The following is a 22261-nucleotide window of genomic DNA, read 5'->3' on the forward strand; positions in this document are numbered from 1 at the left end:
TCCAAGTCACGGCAGGAGATATCTGGCCTCTGTGACACTGGGACGCAGTATGACCCCATGAAAGCTAGCTGGCCACCATCCACACCCCACTCCTACTTCAGGCAAGCATCTAGGAAGGATCCAGTCTTGACAGAGCTTCGAGAGACACTAGGTGGCTCACTTATTCACAATGCAAATTAGATCTTGATAGTGTTTTTTTAAATTGAAAATTATACCCTCCATCATAGATTTGATTCTATTTTAAAAGGTAAAGGCGTCCATTGACAAATGGATGGACAAAATACGTCCTATACATACAGTGGAGTGCTATTCAGCCATAAAAAGGGAGGAAATTCTGACACATCTACCGAGGTGAACCTTAAAGACATTAGACTAAGTAGATGAGCCAGTCAACCCCCACTGTAGGACTCCACTTATATGAAGATCGAGACTCATCAAAAACAGAGACAAAGTTGAGTGGTGGCTGCCAGCCACTGGGGGGTGGAGCAAATGGGGATTTAGTGTTTAATGGGGACAGAGTTTCAGTTTTGCAAGATGAAAACATTTCTGGAGATGGCTGCATAAATAGGAATATACTTACTTACCACCAATGAACTATACGTTTCAAAATGATTAGGACAATAAACGGTGCATTTTACCACAATAATAAAAACAAAACAGTAAAGGGAACAGGTGGGAGGAAAGGAGAAATCCCCTTTGCAACTCTAGCTAGCTCAATGCCCAGACCAATGCCAGCCTGAAACGTGAAAAGCTGCCCAAGAGGACACTGCCGTTGACTTCCATACTTCCCAGGCCAAAGTGATATTCTTCTGTCAGTATCCTGCTTGGACCCTCAGTGTTTGGGAACATTACGGAGGATCGGTCTCTGGCTGACAGCACATAAACAGATTTCCTAGGACACCAAACTCTGGCTGCCCCACCAGGACATGGCTGGTGGGCACATTACCTGGATGGGTAGCCGGCTGCACTGATTCGGATTGTCTCCAACACCCCACATGCTCTGAGCTGCTGCACTGCTCTCTTTGGGTCAAAGCTGCAAAACAGGAAGACATTCCATAAATGGCCATGCTGGCAAAGAAATGAAACAGGAGAGAGGGTAAGAGGACTTCTTCCTGCACCGGGAGACAGACCATCATGCACCTTAATCTCAAGGTCAGGGGCCAAGCACAGACTAAAAGACACTGACTAGCAGATGCAAGAATGATTTCAGTACCTAAGTTCTATGCAAGTTCTTGTTTTTTACCTGGGATACATCTCTTCTTTGCATACCTGAATTCTGTCCACCCTCCAAGACCCATTCCTGCCTCCTCTCTAAGCCTTCCCTTATCCATCCATGGGGGCACCTGTGTTCATTCAAAAGCCAAATCATAGACACTTGCCACCACAAGCAGTATTTGGCTCAGGAGTTAAAAGGGGAAGTTTCAGGCCAGGCAGACCTGGATGTGAATTGTGACATGGTCCCTGACCAGTTGCATGTGTAATTTGGGGAAAGCAATGTCACCTCAATATCCTCACCTATAAAATGGGGATAATAATAGTATCCCTTCTTCAGGGTTAGTGTGAAGATTAAACATAAAGGCCCATGAAAGCGGTTAGACCACCACCTGGCACAACTTTAGGACACAGGCATCGCTAGCTGCTCTCATGACAGCTGCCTCGTTATGAAAAAGAAATCTATATTCCCATCTGTCTTCAGAGATGCGAGACACATCTTCAACAGCTCATATGCCTGTACAATGCTGTTTAACACTGAAAAACCAGTATTTCTTCCAACACCTAAGTTGAGCAGGATGTTGTAGAATCGGCAGTCAGACGTGGTCTGGGCAAAGAGTGTCCACACTGGAAAAGTATATAGAAGCAGCATACAAAGCAGCATGTGATAACCATGGCAAAAGTGCTGGAAGAGTACAGGGGGGAAGTGGTCAGTGTCAGCTGGGGTAATCAGGGCATCTTCATGGGGGAAGTACTAAGTTGAACTGGAATTAATCCCCACTTGTAGTTTGCTAAGACCCTTGTCCTACTCTGTGAGGAGGGATGGGAAGTAAATGCTCCCTTTCTTTCTGGCTGTTCCTCAGCTCAGCTAGAGCCAAGGGCCATGCGTCTTGCTCTCCTCCCACTCTGGGAAGTGGGCGGGCTGAGGCCCAGCTCCCGGGATCACACTGGCTTTAGCACACACCTTGGCCAAGCTGTTGGGCAACCTGTCTGCCCTGGCAGAGAAAGAGAAACAGGAAGCTTCTTCATCTCTAGGACCCCGGGGGACTTCCTCGTGCTACTCTTGTCTGCCACCTCCAGATAAGCCTGGGTGTTCTCTTCCCAGCAGCTTCTGGAGCTCTGCAGGATGGATCAGGGCTGGAATCCGCCACACCCAGATTCATAGCTCTCCACCAGAGACTTCTTCCCTCAGATCTATTTGTATGAACCGCTCAGGTCCTAGCGCTGGCTGGTCTCTTACACCAAGAACCCAGAAGTCTATTGAGGTAGGCGGCCTGGGTCAGCAGGCACCTTCCAAGTGACTGAAGACCGTGAGCTGACCTGGAGTCCAGGAACTCTGTGTGTTCCAGGTCAGCCCTGGGGCTCGGTGTCTGGGAGTCACCCACAGCCTCCTCCTGCCTCCCCCCAAAATCTGCCCAAGTCCTGCCACTTTTGACAGCCAGCTCCTCCATCAAGTCTGCCTGATTCCTCCAGCCCCAAGGTGCCCCTGGCACTTGAGTATGTACCGGACAAGTGGGCATTCAAGTCTGCACAGTCCTGAACAACAAGACCGTTACTTTGCAGGAGTTAATTTTTTTTTTTTTTTTTTAAAGTCGGCAAAAAGCTCCTCTGTGGAAGAGCTTAAGGATGAAAGAAAACAAAAGGAAACCTAAGTGTATCCCCTTTGTAGTTTGTCTCAGGTGTCACCAGGATGCACCACAGTTCCGGGACCCAAGAAAAACCTTAACCAACACGGGGTGGTAGTGAGGAGTCTAAGCAGCAACATGGGCTCTGTTTACAGGTCTGCTTCTCTCGTCTGCCGGGTGGCCAGCTGGGCCGAGTTATGAAAGCACGGTGGATGGGCTTGAGCCTTGGGGAAGGTGTTCTGTGGCTGCAGACCTCTCCCTCTGCACCTGTGATCTCCAGGCCAGAGTCTGCTTCCCTCTGCGGTGTGTGGGGGGACGGGCAGCACACGTAGCAAGCACTGGTGACCGCTCGTCCTTTGTGGCCACGGTGGGTGGACAAAGGTCTTCCCACTTCCCTCCGGAGCTGGCACCATTCTCTTCCCCACGGGATGGGGGGAAAGAGCAAGAGCGAACCAGAAAACCTGGTACGGGCCGCCAACAGCTAGTGCCCCTCCAGGCAATACACAATCTCTCTGTAGCTTTGCCTCACTTCTCCAACAGAAGCGGAGGATACCTGTCCCACTGTCATTCACTGGTTTTTTGCAATGACTAAGCGACAGAAAAGAACAACCCTATTAAAAGGAAACAAGCAGACACTACACTAAAAAGATTCTGCCATCCTCTTTCCTTGTTCCCATGCCCCAGCCTTCTGTATTTTATCTCATCTCTTCAAGAGTAAAGAATGCTCACTGTCAATGGCATCTCTTCACGAGCCTTGCTACCTGTGTTACGAGGTGACGAGGTGACAAGGTGACGGGGCGTGGAAATCAGCCCTCCCACCTAGTAAATTTTGGAGGACCACAGTGAGGACAAGAGACACTTAACTCCGGACTGCAAAATCACCAAAGAAATATAGGGTCAAACCTGCTGAAACACAGGGTTATACTTTCTCCTCCCAATGAACGTGCAGGTTCAGCAGAACCGGAAGCTTAGAACCCAGCTCCCCCTCAGCAGTCATGCGCCACTACTGATTTTTGCACAGACCGCCAGCTCCCACCCGTTCTTCAGGCTCTGCAGTGTGCTGAGTCATACCTGAGGACCCCGGGACACTCAGGAATGTCCACTGCTGAGAGCAGGGCACCGGCCCACAGGAAACTGGCCAGCTCCTCCCACCAGTGACCCCAGATTTATCACACTCCCCCGGGCCACCTCCTCCCTGGACACTTAACCACCTTCTCGCTTCTCTGCTCCCGTAGCACTTCCACACTGATCTGTGACTGGCAGTTCCTGAAGGATGAGGGGCAGGTCTGTCATTTCACTTGTCCTAGCCCAGTGTCCAGTGAATAGTGGGTATGATGAATGTTTTTTTAAATAAAGGAAACAGCAGAGGAAAAAAGACTTTTCTACAAGAGATGCTATCAAAAGCATTTACTCTAGGACAGCCGTCCTCCACTGGGTTGTCATTTTGTCCTCCAAGAAACACCTGGCAACATCTTAAAGCGTTTTTAGTTGTCACAATGATGGGGATGCTACCAGCATACTACAATGCATAAGACAGCCCCCCATAACAGGGCATTACCTGGCCCAAAATGTCAAGGGTCCTAAGGTTGAGAAAGCGGTTGGAGGAGATGGGAGGAGGCCTACAGAACTCTCCTTCTAGAATAATGTCAGTAACATCGTATATTTATTTTAGACGATGTTATAGATTCTACTCATCAAAATTTGTTATACTTCTCACAAATAATCTACATTATCTCCTTGAATTTTTTCATCAGGATGATCATTTTAAACCACAATTAGCAGGTGAAGAGGTGAGGCCAACAGTACAGGGCTAGCTCCTGGAGCAGCCAAACAATTCAGTTTGAATCTAGAAGACAAGTGCTCTGACCTGGTTCAGTATTCTCCCCACTTTATTACAAGGATGATTTCAGTCCTGAAGGCAACGGAAGGTCTTAGAAACATGGGCCATTAGGACTAGACATTTATTCTGAAAGCCCCCAGCATCTCCTCTCAACTGAGGGGAGGCCCAGCAAGAGAATACAGCACGTGGCAGGCACCAGGTTCTGAGGAACCCACGGCCCCAGGTCGCAGCTGGTTGAGGGCAGAGCTGGTACCCAACCCTCGACTCTCCTCTGGGGCCCTGCACACCGCTCCTGCCCTTCACACATAATCAAAGTCTTTCACGCTTGCTGCCTTTCTAATAGCCTCTCTTCTCCTGGAGTCAGCTGGTACACAGATGCCACAGGGGGGGAATTCCTAACCACTTCTTGGAAATGTGGAGGAAAGGAAAAGAGTCAACAATCAGCATGCTTCAAGGAAGGCTGACTCAAAGCTGTCTTCCTGACCTTTTCCAGCACAAGGCCCATCTGAGTATAGGTCAAATTTTATGAAATAATAGGAGCAGCAGGGGGTAGTTCAGATACTCTGACAGAGTTGCCAAAATAATTATTTCACAGAAAGAAATTATGCTAGGTCCAAAAGAAAGTCAGAAAGCCGGGAATAAGGTGCTTCAAAAATTTAGAATTATACCTCTTCTGGCCAGAGGACGTAACTTGTGTGGTGGCTCATGGCAATGGAATGAGGGGCTGCAGAGGTAAGGGACAGACTGTTCTCAAGGCTTAGGGGAGTATTTCAGGCAAGAAACAGAGTCTAAAACAAGGTGACAGAAGAGAAAAGGGAGACCAACCTAAGAAAACTTCAAGTAGACTCTATGGGCCTTTGACAAGGTTTATGCTATCCAATATGGTAGCCATCAGCCAGCTACAGGCATTTGAATATAATTAAAATGACAGAATGCAATTCCTCAGTCATACCAGCCACGTTCCAAGCACAGAATTGCCACGCGTGGTAGACCCGTGGCTACGATGTTGGACAATGCAGATTATAGAACAGCTTCATGTATCACAAAAAGTTCTATTGGACAGCACTGGTCCAGAAGGACTCTGAGGTTTGGTGGTGGGTAAATGAGCGGTCAGGAAATGATTATGCCATTTACTACAAAAGAGACCAAAGAGGGACCATTTCTGGAGGGGCAAGGAGTCTGACTTCAGACATGCTGGATGTGAGTCAATGAAAATGCAGCAGGCATTCAGAAATACTGGTCTGGAACCTGGCAAAAACCAGAGATGAACGCAGACCCTGAACAGTCACTTCTATATAGATTCGGGTGGGGTCAACCATGTGGGCATGGGTAAAACTGGAAGACAATTTCCAAGATAGGGGTAGAAGTAGAATTTAGGCCAGAGAAGGCCAAGGAGTGGGGTGGAGGAAGGAGAGCGGGTATGAATAACTGGAATTTCAGTGGTAGAAGGCATGTGAGAAATAGGACAATCTTCACGTCTCATCACTCGACATGTCACTTGAGGTCACGTCTCCCCAGTGGAGGAAGTCTCCTCTGACCACTCCAGCTATCTTCCCATCTTGGAACTGAACATCTGCTATAACACACAGGCATTTCTGCATTTAATGACACACTTAAGTGGTTCTCTGATTCCTCAACACCACTGTAGACTCTGTGGGATTAGGGAAGCATACCCTCTCATCTTGTTGAAACCTTCTAGATAGCATACAGGTAGAACTTGGTAAATGTCTGTTGGACTGTATTCAGCATGGAAACCATCTGTGACGTGTAAGAGCAACTATTCATCCTGCTGCAGAATCCCCCTCAAGGCTGCGCCCGTGTCAGTTCCACCTGAACTTGTAAGGAAGAAGAGGCCAGGCTTCACTGGCCTGACTCTAACCGAGAGGCAGCTGGCCCCGCCCACGCAGGCACTTACTGGAAGGGGAGCTTCTCGTCATTTGGCTTGATGCAGCGCACGTAGTGTGGGGTCGTGGCATTCAGGGTCTCCATGAGCAGATGCAGGGAGGTACGGAACTGGGGAGACACAAGTCAGCCGCCCGCTTATTTATCTAACATTTTGTAGATGTGTAATAAACATAAAGAAACGCCCACAGACTGGTGGTGGTAGTTGTTGATACTGTTATGGTCACGGTTATTATTAATCAAGGATGAAAAATTCAGAGACTCAAGGTCAGATTCTAGCTGACACTCCTGCCTTGCTGTAGATCCAAACTTAAGCCCCTCCCACATTGACATGAGCGCTCTTCAACCCACACAGGGAGAGCCCACCTGCCAACGTGTGTAACTTCAGCATGGTAGATCAAAGGAGATGAAAGGCGGGTCAATAATAGGAAATAGTACAGAAGTCACCATGGTGACTGGAGGCTGGTTATTCCTCAACTTGAGGCCCTGGAGCCCCAAGATCTGGTGCCTGGACATCCTGGAAGTTGTTACAGTAAAGTGAAATGCCCAGAACAGGCAAATCCCCTGCAACAGAAAGGTGAATGGCTGCTCGGGCTTGGCAGGAACTCCCTTCTTTTGGAATCACACTGGACATAAAATCCCACAAAGGCCCCACAGAAAGCGTCTCGGTTTTCTAGTCCCCAGGCTTCTTTAGTCCTCACTCCCCAACCTGCTGACTGTAGACCCTCTTCGCCTCTTCTACCAGGTGTGTGTGGTCCTCCCAGAGGTATTACATGCATTGCTGGGGCTATGCTCATTCCCTTCCTCTTTCCTGCCCACTGCCTCTAGAGGGGGCTTCCCAGTTTCCTTCTTCAAAAGGCGCATACGGATTGAGCTGGGTAGCCGAAGATGCGGATGTTGAGGCCACTTCGGCCTCCCTTGGACTCTGCCGCCCTTCTTCATCTGCAGAGAGGCCGGCCCTGCCACACGCACCCCGACCCGCAGCTTCCTGCCACAGGCTGACCTGGTGGCCCACGGTTTTCTTGTGTTCCTTGTTGGAGACTTTCAGAGGGGGTCTGGCAGAGCGAATGTTGATCTTTGAGGATGAGCCCTTCCCAGGTGCAGTGGTGGCAGGAACAGAGTCTTTGTCATCATGAAACAAATCAGCCACTAGTGGGAACTAGAAACAAACACAGGAAGACCAATGAACACAAGATCTCTTGGACTTTATGGTACTTTGACTCTTTCAAAGTAGCTTTCCAGTGCATACCCAAGAGACCTGCTAACACACATGCACACAAACACTTGAATGTCCAAGTCCATAACCACATTATTCATTGCAGCCAGAGTGGGAACACTGTAAATATGGATCAGCTGATAAATGAACAGAACATGGAAGTTCTGTACAATGGAATAATATCCGACAACATAAAGGAGGGAAATCCTCGTACACATGACACGGACAAACCTTGAGAACATGCCAAGTGAAAGAAGCCAGACACAAAGACTTTTTAGTGCATGATTCCATTTACAAGAAATGTCCAGGGAATGGAAAGTAGTTTAGTGGTGGCCAGGGGCTGGGTGAGAAGAAAGAATTAGTAGTAACATGTACAGAGTGTCTGTGTGGACTAATGCAAATTTCCTAGAATTTAGAGTTTCCCCTCTCTGCTCCTCCTGAGAAGCCCATCTCTCAAGGTCCAGCCCTGCATCCTCCATGGACTTTCCCAGATCATTCCTTCGCATCTCCATCATGCACCCGGGTACCAGCTGAGGTCTGTGCTGGGCCCTGAGCCCCATGCTTGCTGAGCCCACAGCCTTTAAGCCTTATTCTTGACAGAGGAGGAGGACCAGGGAAAGGATTAAAGGAGAGAGTCCACGTAAGCATATAATACAGTGCCTAGCATATTATAAGCTCTCAAATGTCCAGTTTTATTATTTTGTTAGGGGGTATATACATGAAAAATCGGTCTACATGATCAAGTTCTGGGCTGAAGAGGAGAAATTTAGAACCACAGAACTTTAGAACTGGAGCATAAAGCGTAAAGATCACCACTTCAGGTGGCAGGTGAGGAAAGAGGAACTCAGAATCCTGCTTCCATCTCTGTTCATGCCAGCACCAGGCACAGTGGCCAATGTCGGCTCCCTGGAGCTGCTGTTTAGCAAGCGAACAAGGACTAGATCCCTGACCTCCAGATGCCCAGGTCAGAGTTTGTTTCAATACACAACGATATCCTGGTCATTTACACCAGCACTATCAAGGAAGTGGAAATAGACTGTATCTTAAGCCCATGTGTATCTCTGATGCACCTGTACAACATCCTCCTTATTGGAGGCTTCAGTGTGGGGATCTGGTGGAGCCTATATTGGTATCTGAAGGTGATACATTCTCAGATGTGGCAGTGGGAGGAAGAATACCTAAAAGGTAACTTATGAAGCATTCCTGCAGCTGACAACATCCCCTGAAATTCATAGCAGGAGTCTTAGGCTAAGGAAAGCTTAAGAGGCAACACCATCTCCATGGAAGTGTACAGGTTCAAAATGGCAGTGAGCGTCCACTTATGCTGACACAGTCCTGCATTTAACTTCCCAGACCTTTTACAAGTTGAGTCCCAGTTTAGTGGAGAATATACTGAGCACCACACCAACAGTTTGGGAAGTCCAAGAATCCTATAAAGGAGAGGTCCAAATTCCACAGTTTAATGGCATACTCCCATCAGTATTCCACATCAGTATTTCAGAGGTATTCTGAAAAGTTGTAGGGGCACCTGGGTGGCTCAGTCAGTTAAGCATCCGACTTTGGCTCAGGTCACGATCTCACAGTTCATGAGTTCGAGCCCTGCATTGGGCTGGGCTCTGTGCTGACAGCTCAGAGCCTGGAGCCTGCTTCGGATTCTGTGTCTCCGTCTCTCTCTGCCCCTCCCCTGCTCACACTCTTGTCTTTGCCTCAAAAATAAACAAAGGTTAAAAATTAAAAAAAAAAAACTTGTAGAAGCTATATTAGGCAACACATATAGTTTCTATTACAGTCCAGGGTAGGTCCTTCAATCGGAAACACCACACAGTATGCAGTTGCGATCTGATTACAAACGTGGGAGGTCTCAACAGCAGCACATTACAGTGTCTGGGCAGAAGAGAAAGATGGTGCTAGGGGCACAGTCAACCTGTCCCAGAAACGGTGTGAGATCCAGGTGACTTTGTTCACTCAGAGGTGGCTTCTGCAACCTTATCAGGTAGCATGCTTGGGTTGCAGGGTGATGCACCTAGAGCTGGGGGTACAAAATACACACGGACACCCATAGGACCACTGGCAATCACTTCAGGCATTTTCCATGAGAAACTAGGGGGTGCAGGTGTGTTGCTCACCGAGAATCCCTCAGCAGTTTGAGGACCTCTGCTATGCTGTGCCCGTCAAGGGAACTTCTAGCAATTCCATAGGTCAAACACCTTATCTTCACTGAGCCTGAAGCCCAGCCCTGGGCAGAGATACTTCACAGTCGCAGAGAAAGCATGACGACGGCTAATGTTGGAAACCAGCATCAAATGCCAGTTGAAGTTATAAGTGTATCTTCTGTATGAAGATTTTAAACTAAAACAAAGGAAACAAATCACTTCCCCCTACCTAACCTTACTCTTAGGTATTATCAGTTAAACAGGTTTTAAGAATTCCGTATTAGAGTCGAAAGTAATGGCATACCGCAGGTCAGAAGTTGGTTTTATACTACACATTAGCTAACCATATGGGTTACAAACAAAGCAGTTAAACTGTGTGCACGCACGTGCATGTGCTGGAGGAAACACATGTGTTCTATTAAGTTCTGTTCTCCCTTCGCACTTTTCATTTTTCACCAGCATTGCATCAGAAGCTCCTGACTTCCACCTTTTACTGCAGCTATCTACCTGCAAATAAAGGTTGTGCTTCTTTAACTCTGTGGTCTGGGTTTGAAGCACAGTCTAAAAGCACCAACCAATGACCTTAAGGCCAACGATCATCTCAGATAAGCAGCTCAAGTCCATCCTCACTACTGGCTCTTCTGTGGCTGAAACTGGCTGGTGACACCATGATAGCACTAGGGGAAGCTACATAGTCCTGAGCAAAGGACTCCCTGAATCCCCACCATAGGGCCTCGTCATCAGCCAGATGGCTCGGGAGGTCACCCCAATGAAATCATTAAGGATGTCTCCCGGTTTCAGGTGCCAACAGGTGACAATTCAGTTCCTATGCTCAGCATTTTTGAAATAGATCAACTTCCTCTTCATACAGGGTATTTCAAAATCATATATGTTGCCTTTTTATAGGGGAAGGTACTCAGGCTGTCAGAGGAATAAAGACAACTCAGGATTTAAAAAATCTGTGGCTAAAAATGTGCAGGTGCCATCATAAAGATGATACATTTATTAACTCATCATTTCCATGTGCTTTCAAAGAAGAGAAAATAAATATTAGGTCCCTGAATGTCAAGAAAATAGATGGATGGGGTGCCTGGGTGGCTCGGTTGGTTAAGCGTCCAATTCAGCTCATATCATGATCTCACAGTTTGTGGGTTTGAGCCCCGCATGGGGTTGTGTTGACAGCTCAGAGCCTGCAGTCTGCTTCGGATTCTAGGTCTCCCTCTCTCTGCCCCCTCTCCATTCGTGCTCTTTCTCTCAAAAGTAAACAAACATTAAAAAAAATTAAAAAAAAACTAGATTGACTGGTTCGTTCTTTCACTTACCAATACTTAACTGACCACCAAATATGCAACAAATAAATACTGTGCTTGGGGCTGGGAACACAAAAATGAAGAAAAACAGAGCGTCTTATGGATCATGGAGTTTATGATCTAGCATAGAAGGTGAACTCTAATCAATTAACCCCACAATTAAAAGCTTAATGACAAGATGATGAGCATCCCAAAGGAAATAAACAACAGAAACACATGACTGAATCACGGCCCCAGAGCAGAAATTAGGAAAGACTTCTCTTATGAAGGGAAGTTTGAGGTAGTGGGTTATTCAGAGGGTAGGAAAGCATGTTAGGAAGTTTCTACATATCTGGGGGAACTCATATAAAGCCAGTACAGCTATCGGATACACTGTGAAGCGGGGCAGGGTGGGAAGCAAGGAAGACCAGCTCATACAAAATCCTTGAACATTTTGGTCTTTATCCTGAAAGCAATGTGAAGCCATTAAAGATTTTTTTTTTTTTTTTAAATAAGAGCAGCTAACATTTACTGAGCACTTAGAAGGTGCAAAGCATATATGAAAATTCACTTCATTCTCCCAATAACCACTTGGTTATTACGACCCATCTTACAGATGGGGAAACAGAGCCTCGGAGTACAAGATCACAGAGCTAGTCAGTGGCAAAGCCAGGATCTGCACCCAGACAGCCTGGCTCCAGAGCCCATAGAACAGAGGGTAGCAGTGACCAGTGATCTTTTGGGAAAGCTCTCTCTGGCTGCAGTGTAACAAAGAGACCGAAGTCCACTGCAAACAAGGCACTACAGTAGAGCAGTTGAGAGACAGAAAAGCCAATAGCTCAGCAGGTATCTGGGAAGTGAGGTGCTATAGAATGGGCACTGAGCTAGGGTCAGGAGACACTAGTTTTTTCGTTTTTGTTTTTGTTTTTTTACTTTTTTTAAATGTCTATTAATTTTTGAGAGAGAGAGAACGAATGAACACAGGGGAGGAGCAGAGAGAGAGAGAGGGAGACAGAATCAGAAGCAGGCTCCAGGCTCTGAGCTGTCAGCACAGAGCCCGACACGGGGCTCGAACTCACAGACTGCAAAAGATCATGACCAGAGCCGAAGTCGGACGCCCAACCAGCTGAGCCACCCAGGCACCTCGGGTCAGGAGACCTTTTAGATCTGACTCTTCCGATACATAAAAATAAGGGCACTGAGGAAGGTGATTCCTTTCAGCCTAACTTAGACTCCTGCATTTTCTCTCTCTCCCTGTTCCCAGGCTACTTCCCTTAAACACGTAGCCTTCCCTGTCCAGCTGGCTCTCCCTCTCTATCTCAGGCAAGGGGTCCAGAGACACCACCTTCTGTCATCCTTCCTCACACCTGCCTCCACCCCACATTCCATGGTCTGCCCCCCACACTGCCGAAATAGATCCTGAGAATGCCTTCTGGGGACCCGACCTCCTAAATCCAGCGGCTGGGAGGGGTGCAGCCTCACTCTTGGTCCTACTTGATGTTGTTGAGGGGCCCACACCTCCTCTTTGAGGCCCTCTCCCCTGACCATGCAGCCCAGCTTCCCTTCCATGGGCCCATCTTCCTGCACATCTCCCCTTCCTGTGGCTATTTCCCAGGACAGGGTCCTCACCGTTTATCTTTTCTAACACTGGTTCCCTACACAGTCTCCTTCACACCTATGGCTTCAACTACCACCCCCACCCCCCGCCAGCCTGTCTCTCCAGTCCTAATGTTCTTCCACACCCACGACCCACAGTGCCAACTATCTGCTCCATATCTTCCTCCTTGTGGGTGTTCCAAATTTGACACAGCCCAAATGGCCCTCACCCACCAACTTCCCAAATTTTTTTGAGCCAGCACAGGTGGGGGAGGAGCAAGAGAAGTGGAGACAGAAGATCTGAAGCAGGCTCTGCACTGACAGCAGTGAGCCCGAAGAGGGGCTTGAACTCATGAACCTCAAGATTGTGACCTGAGCCGAAGTCGGATGCTCAATCGACTGAGCCACCCAGGGGCCTCCAAACTTCCTAAATTTACATTAGATAGCCTGCCAACATAGCATTTCCTATCCTAATAATTACAAAGTTCTGTCCACGGTCGGGGTCCAGTAAGCCTTAATCACCAGAATGCTACTGTCCTAGTTGAAGTCTACCCAAGCTCCCCCAGACCACTGCAGGTGCCTAGAGCTTGAGTGCCCTCCTCCAGACACACCTGTATCCCAACATGGTCTTCCCATCAGCCAGAGTCTTCTCCAAATACAAACCTTATATCCAGCAACTCCTCATTTAAAGATTCATGGGTCCTCACTGACACACACATAATAACTGAAAACATGGGTCAGCGGCAAAATAGAAGAGACTGGGAGGTGGGGAGAGACAGTCTGGGCACAGGAGGGATGGAAGGAGGATCTGATGCCAGAGAGAGAAGGCACATGTGAGGAACGGTCAAGTGCCCAGACTGGCACGGAGAAATTTCCACAGGGAAATAATTAGCAACTAAAGGCCGGCCGACGTTTTAAAGACATCACAGATTCATTCAGTCTGCCATGTCTAAACAAAATACTGATTAAACTATTCTAGTTCACATACTTTCTGACATGGATTTACAAGATGTTTGAGTCAAGGGTAGAAGTTCCCACATGCATGATTACACTGTTTTAGGAGTCTACTTTACAGAAATCATGAATAGTAGCTTTTTCTCTGAAAACTCTATTAACTTCTAAGGCCAGGAGAATGTATTAGAACCACACAAGGAACTTTGAAATCAGAATCAACAGTAGGAATACTTTAAAATTGAAGCGCCTTTCTGTTGCTTCAATCAGAAGCTCCCACGCTGGCCCTATGCTACAATTTGGGAAAGAACCCAACAAAGGTTTAGTCTGGACAATCTGCATTTTATTTTAAAAGCCATGTTTTAATTCCAAGTCACGGCTCTTGAGACTGCATTTAGAAATGGCAGGATATCTGGGATGGCAAGGGAGAGGAGTTTGGGACATCAACTCTAGGAAAAAGGGGTAGGCTTTACATTCTACTGAGAACTTTATAAACTCCAAGAACAGACACAGACACCTAGAGTTCGAGCACAGGACCATATGCTCAACCTTGGGCTGTAGGCAGCAGTGAAAGAACAGACAAATACTGATGACTGTACCACCCAACCCCATCCACCCACTGGCCTAGACAGGGACCTCCTGGTCTCAGCAGTGTCGCAACTATAAACCAACCTCAAGTCTCAATGAGGAGCAGTTACACCAAGCTCTTGCTTAATAATTCTCGCAAAAGGATGAATTTCTGAGAAAGCTTTCCCTTTAATTGACTAACTCCAGTTATGCTTTAGAAGCACCAGAAAGTCTATTTATGAGCTGAGTGACCAATAACGCAACCACCACAATTCATGTAGGGCAGGCCTAGAGAGCAACATCCATCTGGGTCTTTCTGAAAATGTGCTCCCTCCAACTACGAAAACACTCAGATCATACCTTCAAACAAACCAAGCACTTCCCTGATGTTGTCACTTATTTCCAAGTGTCCAAAGATACCGGCTTGGGCATGCTCTGCTATTTAAGTCTATAGATAGATTTTAAGAAGCCTGAGGCAAATCTATTTGAAGAGGGATTAAAAGAAGTATGAAAACACTTTTTAAAAACCATTTGATAGTTTAAGAAAAATGTCAATTACAGCTGTATACACAGCTGTTACCTTGGAAATCATGCCTGTTCGCTTCTGTGAGAACATAAAACACTTTTCCTTTAAAAACAGACCCATGAAACTAAAGACATGCTCGAATAACCGTTTGATTGGAATCTCTTGCCCAAAACCTTATCTTTAAAAACCTAGCTGTAAACCCGTTAAAAAAAAAAAATACATTTTGTTTCCCAGCTGTTCTGTCACCTGGCCAGTGCTACCCTTGGGGGAAAAAATCTCCAATTTTTAGCTAAAAAATATTTCATTTGCAGGGGTTTTAAATGAGCTTCGAAGGAAAAGCCTCAGTATTTTTTTTTTTTTTTTTAATGTTAAAGAGGTGCACTTTCCTGTATTGGAAAGGGGATGAGGATACTGTTTTATTGACTAAAAAGTTCTCTCTTACATAGTGATCTGTTTTTTCCTCAATATTGGTGGCAGTTTTTTTTTTTTTTTTTAACTACCAACACCAAATGATTTTAAATAAGAAGCACTCCAAATACCCTTAAAAGGTTTAAAAATTCAGGGGTGCCCGAGTGGCTAAGTCGGTTAAATATCTGACTTTTGGTTTTGGCTCAGGAGAGCCTGCTTAGGATTCTCTCTCTCTAGCCCTTGCTGTCCCTCCCCTGCTTGGGCACTGTAGGGCACTCTCAAATAAACAAACCTTAAACTGATTTTTTTTTTTTTTAAATTCAGAGGACCTGAATGGGCAATTTTCCAAAGATACACAAATGGCAAATGGATACACGAAAAGATGCTCAACGTCACCAATCATCAGGGAAATGCACGTCAAAACCACAATGAGATAGCTCCTTACACCTGTGAGAATGGATGAACTAAAAAAAACCCCCAAGAAATAACAAGTGTTGGTGGGAATGCAAACTGCTGCAGCCACTGTGGAAAACAGTATGGTGCTTCCTCAAAAAATTACTACATGATGTAGTAATTCCACTACTGGGTATTTACTCACAGAACATGAACACACAAGTTCAAAAACTAATTTTTTCTAAAAAAATTTTGAGACAGAGTATAAGCAATGAAGGGGGAGGAGGGAGAGAGAGGGAGGGAGGGAGGGAGGGAGAGAGAGAATGAATCCCAAGCAAGCTCTGCACTATCAGTGCAGAGCCCGATGCAGGACTTGAACTCACAAACCATGAGATCATGACCTGAGCCAAAATCAGGAGTCAGCACACGCAAGCAGGGGAGGGGCAGAAAGAGAGAGGGAGACACAGAATCCGAAGCAGGCTCTAGGCTCTGAGCTGTCAGCACAAGAGCCCGACGTGAGGCTTGAACCCACAAACTGTGAGCTATGACCTGAGCCAAAGTCAGACGCTTGACTGAGCCACCCAGAAATCTTAAACATATGCTCTTTTGAGTTTTTTTTTTTTCCCCCAAATAAAACACTTTTATCAACACTGGGAGGCAGAAATCTCCATCTTTACTACCTGAAACAAATCAGTCTCTTAATGACTTAAAGTCATGTTTTAAAGAAACACTTCCTAAGTCTCTATTTATAGCTCTCCAATAGCTGAGAAAGCAATTAGCTACATTATAACCTCTTAGACAGTATAACTGGCTTTACTAATTACATTCTCATTAACACTGTTTTATTTCGTTGCTCTTGGTGGGAGTTCTTCAAACATCCCTTTGGCTGGTAGGGTACATGGGAGTCTTGCAGCCAATACTGCTTAATTATTCGCAATGATTTCTTATCAGGGGTGCCACACCAAAGAAAAGAAGCTAATAGGAGGGGAGCCTGGGTGGGTCAGTTGGTTAAGCGTCCGACTTCGGCTCAGATTAAGATCTCATGGTTTGTGAGTTTGAGCCCCGTGTCGGGCTCTGTGCTGGCACAGCTCAGAGCCTCAAGCCTGCTTTGGATTCTGTGTCTCCCTCTCTCTCTGCCCCTCCCCCACTTGCACTCTGTCAGTCTCTCAAAAATAAACCTTAAAAAAAAAAAAAAAGAAAAAAGCTCATAGATCTTCCATAAAATAAAAATACTTCAAATAAAACTATGAGTTTACATATAAGATTCGAGACTTATCTGTGCTTAGGGAGAAGAAAACCAACCCCAAAACTGGGCATTAACTCCATACCATAGGGCTTTGTGTCCTTCCAGGTAGTTTTCTCTTTGTAATACGGAGTTGGAAACAAACCTTCTAGGACTGCTGTAAAAACAAACTTTTAAAGATGACAGAGGCTCAATGAACAATGAGTTTCAAAAATGCTACCACGACAGGTGCTGCCAGACATGTCCATCTGTCCAAAGGATTTGAAGCACAGTTGGAGCCACTCTTTGATTTGTAGCTGTGGTCTGTGTCGGGCCCATCTGTAGGTTTACAGTGACCTAATTTCAATCTTCGCCTTCTACTTTCTGGGATGTCTGGAATGGGCTCAGGGTGGGGAGTTCTTAGTCCTCCTCCTGCCAGGGTCTGGGAGGACAGGAAGCCCCTCTTAATCTCTGAATGCTGCTGGCCACCATCACAGCACCTGTGAGGGTGTGCTGGGATGCAGCTGGGGGTTGGCAACAAGGTCACTGGTTCTTTAGAAAGATTAGTCGGTCAAGAGGAAAGCCGGAGTGCAGTAGGTGGGTAGGGAAAAGGACGACCATCATCTTCTGAGAGTAGATCATGGACCTAGCCTACATGCCCAATCTAGGATTATCTACAAATGTGACGTGCATACTCTTTGAACCACTGACCTCACTTCTAAAAACCTACCTGACTGATGTAATTGCACAAAGAAAAGATGTATGCAAAGGGCATTCATTGTAGATTATCTGAATTATCAAAATACCAACTATTAAAAAATGATACACTCATGTGCAAAGACAGCAAAGATATAAGTGAAAAACTAAAGAACTATATGTAATGGGATTCATTTCAATCTTACAAAGATGTACCAACATGCTTGTCTATGCAGAATGGTAACTGATGAAAAGGTGGGTCAAGGAATGGCAGAGAATGATTTATGCTACTTAAATTTATGAGTCTATATCTCACTTCTAATAAAAACCCAGTACCCCCAAGCTAACATGACACTCCTATACAGTAAAGACCTAACACGGCACACTTAAGACTGCTATCCCTGGGAGGGCCTCCTTGTAAGGTTGACCCTTGGCTGGGAACTTGATTTTGGGAGGGTTTCCACCAATCCCTGGTAAGAATGGTTCACTGGGTCCAAGAGGTTCATGCAAACAATACAGTGTATGTTGAACTCCTGCCTTCCTTTTGGGAGTCTGAAATTTTGGTACGTGCCAGGCAAAGGGTGCCTCCGTAACTGACTCCCGATAAAAACTCTTAACACTTCTGCTCAGACCAGCTGCCCTTCACATCACAACTCGCTGCTGTGGAATGAAGCACATTCTGTGCACTGGAAAAGGACTCCTATCACCTTGGGCCTGGTTTCCCCTGGACTTCACTCCATGTACCTTGCCCTTTGCTGATGTGCTATGTATCCTTCTGATCTAATAAGTCAGAGCCTGAGGTATAACTGCTGAGTTCTGTGAGTGTTACCAGCAAATAGTTGAATCTGGGGGTGGTCTTGGGGACCCCAACAAACTTTTTCCATACCACAAATCCCTGTCTTTTTCACTAGACTGTAAGTTCTAACAAAACAGTGAAGTTTCTCAGCTTCTGACGTCACTGTGTCACTAGCAGGTGGTCACAGGGCTGCAAGCGTTGAAGCACGATGAAGCAACGTGCTCCAAGAGCTCATGCCTTGGTAGCTCCCCGTGCTTCTTTTCTCCCTGTGGCCTGTGCCTCCTCTGTCCCCACCTCCCTTTCACAGAATAGAACAAGCCCTATTACCAACCATGGACTACAGAGCTGCAGACTTGGCAAGCTGAGAGGTTGATCTTGTGTCGAATTCCAAAGTGATATACACACTTACCCAAATTTCCCTCAGTAACTAATGGTGCAGATATCCAGAGAGGACACTGAGCCGGGGTCTGCCCCGAGCCACCCACATGCTGGTACGAAGCCAAAACTTCCCTAGAGCCCTTGCTTGGGGTCATGTGATGTAATGGGCTTTACTTGTCCTTCTGTCCTTGGGTCCATTCTGGTTGGTGTACTTTCTCCATTCCAGCATCTCCCCCATTGCCATTTGTCTGAAGCTTATCACAAAAAGCCATTAATCTGCAATGTCTAGTGTTATCAGGCCCCCGCAGGGAGTGCAGTATCACGAGGTCTGGGAGAAAGCCTCCCAAATCCTGGCGAGTCTGTTTCTGGGTTTTCTCTGAAGGGCTGCAGCCGCCAACAGCACGTGCATCAGTACGCTGGCCTTCTGGAATGGCGGTGCCCCCACCTCTAGTGGCTGCAGGGCGCTCTTCCTGCATCTCCCTGCTGTGCAGCTCCTGGGTGGTTATCTGCCACTCATAGCCCACTAGGATATAAGCACCTACAACAAGGTAGAATCTGTCTTATCCACCTTTGTATGATGTGAGCTGTGTAGGGGGTAGTGCCTCACAAGGTTGGTGCTTAATATTTGCTTAGGTGACTCGGTGCCTTGTAACCTCTGCCTGTGGAATGGACACAGTAATTTGCTGTCTTTTTGTTGTGCTCACAATAAATTAAGTAGATAAAAGACAGTTAACAATCCCTCAAATTCTACCTTCTGTTCCATTTATTTCTATTAATTTTTTTAAAATTTTCTTTATTTTTGAGAAAGAGAGACAGAGTGCAACTGGAGGAGGGGCTGAGAGAGCTAGACAGAATCCCAAGCAGGCTCCAGGCTCTGAGCTGCCAACACAGAGCCCAACACGGGGCTTGAACTCACGAACTGTGAGATCATGATCTGAGCCGAAGTCAGATGCTTAACCCACTGGGCCATCCAAGGGCCCCCTTTCTATTACATCTAAGTGTTTGCTTATAGGAAGATTCTGTAGGTGCTAAGCAGAAATTAGATGCACGAATACCAGGATCTTAGAGGATTTAAATCATTTTATACTGGCGGGTAGGACATGACGACAAGAGACATAATAAACGCCAGTGACATTTTCATGGATACACTCACTGCTGTACCCTCTCCTGATGGTCCCCTCTGGTACCCCCGCCCCTCGCAATGTCCCTCCATTACCTGGGATCTTTCCCAGTTGCCAACCCTACCCCCCACCACCCCCCATCCTTCACCACCTCCTTTCTTCCCTCCACCACGCCATCCTCAAGTGTTTTCAGATGGAAATAACCTACCAGCCCCTTCGCCTTCCCCTGCCTGCCACCATTCCAGAGCAGGGCCCCCAACCACCACACGCAGCTCTGGCCATGGACGGTCCTGCCCTAGCTCCCCGTCTCTGACGCCCTTTACCTTGCTGGCCTTCAGGATGTTGATCTGCTCTTCATACACCGTGTCTCTGTTTTTCTCCAGAAAACCATCTGAAAGGTACTCCACCTGGGGCCCCAGAGGGAAACAGAAACAGAAGTCAAGCGCTTCAGCCTGACCTGGAGCCTTCTGCAGCTGCTTGAGCACTTAAATCCTTTCGGCTCATCTATACTTGTTTTCTGACCAGTTGTGAGTAACTGGGGAACCCACAGATGTTGCCATTTAAAATGCAAACCCAAGATGTGATCAGGAATTACACAGAGCAAATTGAGTATTCATTTTGTGGAAAAACATTGTTTCAAAAAAGGAGTTCCCATAAGATAGCCCAAGGCATCCTTTGGGTGCTGAAAAGGCCACTGAATTAGAAATCTGCATTTTAACGAGACCCCAGATGATTTATGTGCAGATTAAAATTTGGGAAGCACGGGCTCGCACAAACAGAACAGAACTCCATGTAGCAGAACTCTGTGCACACCAGTTCCTCGGAAAGGAGCTGCCCAAAGAAGGGCACCACTCTATTCTTACATCCTCCTCCTCTGTTCAGGGGAGATTCATGACTATCTTACGGCTCCTGCATTCCCAGGGAAGAGACCCTCAGTAAATATTGGTTAAGCATATGATTGGGTAGCTAGAGCCTCCCTCCACCACCTGGGGCTCTGCCGTGTGGTGACACTTTGATGGATCACAGAGGGGTGTGGGGAAGGAAAGAAAGGGTACAAGAGGACCCTACCTAAGAAGGGTTTAGGCCACTTCAATCGAAACCACTCCCTGTGAGCCCTGAGCCCACGTAGGGGGAGCCAACAGAGCCCACAAAGACACTCACCTTATCAGCAAAGTGGATCACAATGAAGGCCGTGTTGGACATGCGGGGTTTCTGGAAGTGCTGGCTGCCAGAGTGCCGGTCATAGAGCTTCTGTGCCCAGTTCTGGTCAGTTCCTTTAGGGACCTGCAAAAACACAGAAGAGGGCAGAGTGCTGTGTGAAAAGGAAGAAGCAAGCAGAGAGCCATGCCATAGGGAGATGGGAGTCCACCAGTAAGTTGACCTCACAGGGGCTGGATTCAGCTCTCAGACCTGGACCCTAACTGGACAAGGAAAACAAGATTCGGCCACGAACACTTTGGATCCCGTACGCCATGCTTTCCACACGCCATGTGGGCAGGCTCCAGTAGTGTCCGTAGGAGTGCACTGAGCCTCAAAGAGGCTGCTGGTTGGTAGCCACTGAAGGGGTTAGGAGAGCATAAGCATGGAGCCCAAGGTCACAAGAGCAGAGCTGGGACAAATGTGACCCTGTGTCTTCCCTGCCATTGGGCCCGTGACTTCAGTGTCATGAATGTGCCACGGCTACCGCTAGCACCACGTCCCTGCTCACTCAGCCCAATGCCAAGAGCAGGAAAGCCCCCCCTCTACACTCATCTAAACACCACTGTCCAGGCTCCACTCAAGTCTGTCCTCGTCTCTGAAGCCCATCCTGGCCACTCTTGATCTCACTTTGGAATCCCTCATGATTAAGCACTTACACATACACTAATCCAGTTCGCCGTTGGTTTTTGTACATTGCCTTGTCGCTACGAAGTGCAAGCTTATTAGGCTCAAGGAGTATGCCTCACTGTTTTTTCACCTGCCCCTCAAAGAACTGAGGATTCTTTGGGTTCCGGGTGGGCACCTGGGTGGCTCAGTTGGTTAAGCATCTGACTTCAGCTCAGGTCATGATCTCATGGTTCATGATCTCAAGCCCCACTTCAGGTAAAACACGAGCCCCGCTTCTCTTTCTTCTCCTCACTCACTTGCACCCTCCCTCAAAAAAAAACAAAAAAACAACAAGAACTGGGTTCTGGGCACACACCAGGTATTAAGTACCTAGCGAATGAGCTACATAGTACTCTCTGCCATCCTCAAATTTACATGTTTCACTACATTAAGCATTCTGAAGGGCATTAAGCACACATTAAGCATTCTTTATCTTTAGAGCTGGCTTCAAATAACAAAAAAGCATCTTGCTTTGTGGAAAACAGAACACAGTCACTGTAACCA

At 46.9% G+C, this 22261-nt stretch overlaps 1 protein-coding gene across 1 annotated transcript in view; it reads right to left on the bottom strand.

Moving 5' to 3' along the window:
- The window catches only part of MYO5B (myosin VB), a 230963-nt gene that overhangs the window by 82639 nt on the left and 126063 nt on the right, over positions 1–22261 (bottom strand). Inside the window, exons 13-17 of the mRNA XM_053205589.1 lie at positions 21053–21175; positions 20215–20298; positions 7583–7738; positions 6593–6690; positions 947–1033 (exon numbers count right to left, since the gene is read on the bottom strand). Coding sequence (XP_053061564.1) covers positions 947–1033; positions 6593–6690; positions 7583–7738; positions 20215–20298; positions 21053–21175 — 548 coding nt within the window. The remainder of the gene's footprint in view (positions 1–946; positions 1034–6592; positions 6691–7582; positions 7739–20214; positions 20299–21052; positions 21176–22261) is intronic.

This window comes from Acinonyx jubatus, chromosome D3 (assembly GCF_027475565.1).
Source record: "Acinonyx jubatus isolate Ajub_Pintada_27869175 chromosome D3, VMU_Ajub_asm_v1.0, whole genome shotgun sequence".
Lineage (NCBI taxonomy): Eukaryota > Metazoa > Chordata > Mammalia > Carnivora > Felidae > Acinonyx > Acinonyx jubatus.